The sequence below is a fragment of the Gastrolobium bilobum genome, unplaced genomic scaffold (assembly GCF_033153095.1).
Source record: "Gastrolobium bilobum isolate Gb01-03AN ecotype WA unplaced genomic scaffold, APGP_CSIRO_Gbil_v1 utg794, whole genome shotgun sequence".
Taxonomy (NCBI): Eukaryota; Viridiplantae; Streptophyta; class Magnoliopsida; order Fabales; family Fabaceae; genus Gastrolobium; species Gastrolobium bilobum.
Window position 1 is genome coordinate 1 of NW_026898769.1, and position 5664 is coordinate 5664.

The 5664-nt window shown below is 37.4% G+C and overlaps 1 protein-coding gene across 1 annotated transcript; it reads right to left on the minus strand.

Moving 5' to 3' along the window:
- Positions 1-1922: 1922 nt before the first annotated feature.
- On the minus strand, positions 1923-5109 carry LOC133283936 (G-type lectin S-receptor-like serine/threonine-protein kinase At4g27290). The gene is made up of 7 exons (XM_061480866.1): positions 3809-5109; positions 3581-3697; positions 3181-3311; positions 2883-3093; positions 2541-2778; positions 2315-2465; positions 1923-2231 (listed from the first exon to the last, which is right to left on the minus strand). Exons 1-7 carry the CDS (start codon positions 5079-5081, stop codon positions 1926-1928), a joined length of 2427 nt encoding a protein of 808 aa, XP_061336850.1. The 5' UTR covers positions 5082-5109; the 3' UTR covers positions 1923-1925.
- Between the last annotated feature and the right edge of the window lie 555 nt (positions 5110-5664).

Here is a 5664-nt window from a genome sequence, read left to right on the forward strand (position 1 = left end):
ATGTGATATAAAAATTTAAAAGCCCTATTGCATCTTCCTCCTAGGTTTCGGCCATCATGGAGTGAGTAGGAGTTATTGTGGAAAAAATTATATTATGTATTGTGAAGGTATAGTGTGTTGGAAATGAGTGAAAATGGATGAGTTAGTAAGAATGCCTAAGTAAAAAGGACTTGGTGTCTAAACTCAAAATAGGAATTTAGTGGAAGCATTCCTAGGTGTTTGCAAGTTGTAATGAAGTAACGAAAATGTATTGTAAAAGAGAAGGATCTTTGGAAATTCCCCTTGTAGGATTCGACCTATAGGGTATTTAGGGATATATTTTGTACATTTTATTTTAAATAAAATGTGTTGTAATAAATTGTATAAAGGTGATGAGTTTTGAAGAAAAATAGCATGATTTATGTTGAAAATTCCTAAGGGAATGGTTGATTAAATTAAAGAACACCAACGGTTATAAAGAGGTCTAGACTTGTGTATTGGCATAGGATTGGCAAAAATGCAAAGAAAGGAAAATAAGCGATAAAATGTATGCTTATGAAATAATTATGGTATTGCATCATTTTATTGATGCATTGTAAATTATTCTCTAGGTGTGCCTAGGGATTGAGAAGGATCAGAAATCTCTTGAAGCGATAAAAGTAACTTGTTCCACAAGTAAGCGTATTGGTAAAGCTTCAAGAGGTAAGCTCTAGGTTTAAGGAGTCTTTTCCTGCTTGAGTGCTCCACCATGGGTAGTGAACTATGGTTGGACTGTATGATTGTGATTTAGATGCTTTGTATAGATGCATTCATATAGAGTTATTTGATAACATGATATGTTTTGCTCTGATATGACTTCTGTAATATGATTTCTGTAACAATCTCTGGCCATTGATTGTATAGTACCCGGATGTCCGCTTTGGGGTCCTCCCTCGGGACTGATGGTGTACGCCTCTGATATGTCTGGTTCCGCTTTGGGGTCCTCCCTCGGGAACACGTGCGTTGATTTCCGCTTGGGGTCCTCCCTTGGGAATGACGGCGCACATCTCTGATATGATATGGATATATGCTATGTTCTGTTATGATATCTGTTATATGTTGTATTTGTATACTCTGTATCTGACTTTCATGCAGGAGTGAGCCAGGGGTATGGAGAATTCTCTATAAACCTGGAGCTTATTGAGATTTGTAATCTCACCCCTCTTTGGGGACATATTTTCAGGTGCCCAGATTCCCGGTGAGTCCTCTCTAGGCAGGGACACGACACGTGGCTGAGGCAGTTGACAGATTGGATTTTGAGTGGCTGTAGGCTACTACCTTTTTGGAGTGTTTGATGTATTTTAGTATTTTCGCATTTGATGGATCATGATATTGATCCTTTATTGTGTATATGGCCTGTATATGTTTTGTACATGTCTGTCGCTTTGATGCATGTACATTTGGGTATTCAGGCACGTTATATGATGAGGTAGTATTCAGATATGTTTACGTGTTGGATTGCATGCTGTTAGATATAGTGGCACTGAGCCAAGTTATGCATGCGCCCATGGATGGGCATTTGATTATATTTGTATAAACTGTTTATCAGGAAATGCTTCTGTGAAGGATTGGAAAATCCCCAGTTGTCCGATTTATAGAGGAAACTCTGCCCGATTTTCGTTTACGACGAATGAGAATTTAAAAAGAAAAAAAAAAGTTAGCTCGTATTTTCAGAAGTTAAGTCTTTCGCTGTTTTCTGTTTTATCATATGTATGTTAATTGAACCGGCTCGAGACGGGGATGTTACATTAAGGACCAGCTACAGATGGGGTGTTACACCAAGGGACCTGAATATTTGTTTAAACAATAAAAAAACCTATTCATATTTCACCACAACTAGCGGATATTTTAAGCTCCATGGAAAATACAAGTTACATAATTCCATAAGGAGAAATAGACCCATTTCTCTATCTTGCATTTAATACTGAGATAGTTACTTCATTGAGTGAAGAAGACACTTGTCTTCTTGGAGAATGATCTCCTTTAATTGAGGGCTTTCTAATTAAGAAACCAGGTTCCTTTGGTTGAGCTAAAGCAATTTCGCTGCTCAGCATCACAACCACAGATGTCATGTTTGGCCTATCGTCAGGATGATGCTGCATACATAAAAGACCGATTTGAATGCAGCGTAAAGCTTCAGATAAAATACATGAATCTCCCAAACAAGCATCAATCAATTGTTCTGGAATGCCCTCCTTCCATAATCTCCATGCCTACAACATTTCAACACAATTGTTATCTACTGCTTTATTATAGGAATATCATTTTTTTTTTTGTGCGCGCGCACGATACTCACGTGCCCAATAAGATTATAATCGTGGTCATAGTAGGCGAGTGCTCTGCTTTTCTTTCCGCTTACAATTTCTAGCAATAATACTCCAAAGCTGAATACATCAGATTTTATGGAGAATAGTCCACCATTGGCATATTCAGGTGCCATATAACCGCTGAAAGGAATACAACAATTAAATTGCTGTTCAATTACTCATAGTAAAAACTTTAGCATTATTTAAGATACTTACTATGTCCCAACTATTGTGTTTGTATTCCCTTCGATTTGATCACCTCCACACATTCTGGCCATGCCAAAATCTGAAATTTTTGGATTCATATCTTTGTCTAATAAAATATTACTTGCTTTTAGATCTCTGTGTATGATCCTTAATCTAGAATCTTGATGAAGATAAAGAAGCCCCCGAGCAATTGAACACAAGATGTTCAAGCGCTTAGTCCAATCTAAAAGCTTACATTGAACTGAATCTGTCAAGAATGTCACATCTTAAGTTGAATATCAATCTAAAATGACCTGTAAACAAATCATGCTTTTATTATACTGAATATCAAGCATTGCTGAAAAAACTTACCAAATAGAAATGAATCGAGGCTTTTATTGGGCATGTATTCATAGAGTAGCATTTTCTCCTCTCCATCAATGCAAAAACCAAGAACCTTAACAAGATTTCGGTGCTGAAGTTTGGCACACAATATAACTTCATTCTTAAATTCTTTCAATCCTTGTCCAGAACTCCTTGAGAGCCTTTTGACTGCAATTTCTTGTCCGTCCAGCAATGTCCCCTACGTTTTATAGTTAGGAACAATTTGACAGATAATGAGATTAATGAGTTTACTTTAGCCTTATTAATAGGCATGTTGGGAATTTACCTTGTATACTGGCCCAAAACCACCTTGCCCGAGCTTGTTGTCAGTTGAGAAGTTATTGGTAGCGTGAACTATCGTGGCAAGATTAAATAAAGGAAGCTCCAAATCTTCTTGTTCGCCTTCATCTTTCTCTTCTGTCAGTGTAGTTTTTCAGTTTCCTCTTTGATTTATCAAATGAGTTCAATGCCATAAAATATTTCTTTTCTTAATAAAATAACAGTTTCTAAAATATTTTTAAAACAAAATATATAATAAAAACGTTCCTTTTAAAAAAAAAAAAAAAAATTAAAGCAAAACCACCCAAATTGCCCAGTAGTTCTGTTTACAGATATTGCAACTGTTCAAGAAAACCAATTTTTGAATCTTTGTGAAATATAAAAGGCTTTCTGGCTAAGAAATTTACCTTTATGCTTTGTTTTGGTAACGTAAATGTAGGAGAAAGATAATAGCATCACAAGGACCAATGAAACTGTGATGGTAACCACCAAGACTGTCTTTTTGTAACGCCCATGTTTCGCGTCTGCATCATAGCTTTATAAAAGATTAAAATACTTGTGATTTCCCAATAAATAAAGTTGATGGTCATCTAAATAAGATAATATAAAGTTAGAAGAATACTAATTTCTTTTACCTATATCTGAAACGGCCATTCGAACATATAGATCTGGCCCACCTTGTGAAACTCTCAAATTAAGAAGATCACCAAACCAGATGGAACAACCACTACCAACACCCCTTACGTCAGTGTTTGCATAAGCTGTGCAGGAACAGTTTTCCAAGCATTTGGCCTTGCAATCTTCTAGTGTCATACTTTCATTAACCCAAGAATTTGTAGTATCTGGCAATTTGATCCCTGTAAATCTTCGAAAACCATCTCTATTTTTGACCCCGCAGATCCACTGTTCACTGCGCACACATCCCTGTCCTGGATTATGGCTTTGGGATGAGTTCAGCATGAATCCTTCTAAACATTCGCACTCTGAATTTATATCAACCATACATTGTCTATATGCGCCACAAAAATTATATGCATCACATTGGTCTTGTGGCCAGGTTTGGTAAAGAATCCAACTTCTGCGCTCCGGAGACCATATTAGGCGTTGACGACCATTAAGGTTCAAAACAATCACAGAAAGCACAGAACTATTCTTGAGGGTGTATGTGTAATACGCTTCATGTTCATTGTTCACAAATTTGTGAACGAAAAGAGGATCAGAATTCAATCCTACTGTTTCACTGAAACCAAAGCCATTCCAGGGGCCACTCCTGTACAACATATCCGAGCCACTCCATATTACCATTTCCGGGTTGCTAGGATTGACAATAGATAAAGTCTCGTTTCCTGAAGAGGGGTCATCCGAATTTTTCCAAGCAGTAAGGCGCCGATCAAGACCGGTTTTTAGGTCCCATCCAATCTTCTGTCCTGGTAACAATTTATCACAAGGATGCTCGAAGCTCTGCCATAAAAAACTTGTTTCATTGTTGTTGCCCTTCTCATCTACAAGTACCAAATTTCCAGTATCCAAGAGTTGCACAATGGGATGTGAAGCCTTTTTTGTAGAGTATGTTGACCAAAGAAGAGTCTGATTCTGGCTTAGAAGCACAAGGTTTCCCTCTTTGCTTATGATCAACCTGCTGCTGGAGTTGTAACTGATGGGGTTATCACGGTTGGCAACCCAAACAACAGATGTATATGGGATATTTTTGTACCATATTCCAACATAGCGGTTTGAGGATCTACCAGGATTGAAGAACCCCAACTCAAAGGTTCCATCCTTAGAAACCAAGGTGCTGCCATCATCAGGAAGTGACTTGAACTGGGTAATGGTATCAACTGCATAGGAAATATGAAAGAAGAAAAATAGTAGGTTGGAAATAACAAGCAGAGCACTAAGAATGGTCATTTTGCGTTAACTACGGCATATTGAAGATATACATGGAGATTTGGTAGTAGAGTTGTTATAACATTCATGTTCAAAAGGCGTCGGGGTCCATCATGGCGGCTCTGACTTTGCTATTTTCGGGTTTCATTACTAGACAAGTAACTGCAGTTCTTTAATATATTTCGGTGTAGGAGGAGTCGGGGTCCATCGTGGATGAACTAAGCTAGATCAACCATATTAAGATAGTCACAACCTCAAATCTTAAGGTGTTAGATTTATGCGGATTACTCTCTTATATGCTCTTTACTAGAATATTAACAATTAATGTGGACTCATTACCTTTAAATATCTCAATAATCTCTCTCTCAAACGTGAAACCCAATGTTGGTATCATTCCTCCTCAACCCACCTCTAGCCAAACCCAACTCAACTCATGTTATCACTATCAAAAGGGTCGAGAGGAACACATTGCAGGATATCATTACTAATGGGATATGGTAGACCAGCCACACCAAGTAGATGAACAACAACTATAAAATTGGAAAATATGCATTTGTAACTGTGCTTTTGTAATTATGCAAGGTTAAATATGCATTTAAGGATT

What these genes read in the sequence shown, in the direction of transcription:
- LOC133283936 (XM_061480866.1), bottom strand. Translation starts at nt 5,081, where the DNA reads ATGACCATTCTTAGTGCTCTGCTTGTTATTTCCAACCTACTATTTTTC. An exon ending in CCTCGATTCATTTCTATTTG is followed by an intron (nt 2,779 to 2,882) that starts GTAAGTTTTTTC and finishes CATTCTTGACAG; the next exon opens with ATTCAGTTCAATGTAAGCTT. An exon ending in AACACAATAGTTGGGACATA is followed by an intron (nt 2,466 to 2,540) that starts GTAAGTATCTTA and finishes TATTCCTTTCAG; the next exon opens with CGGTTATATGGCACCTGAAT.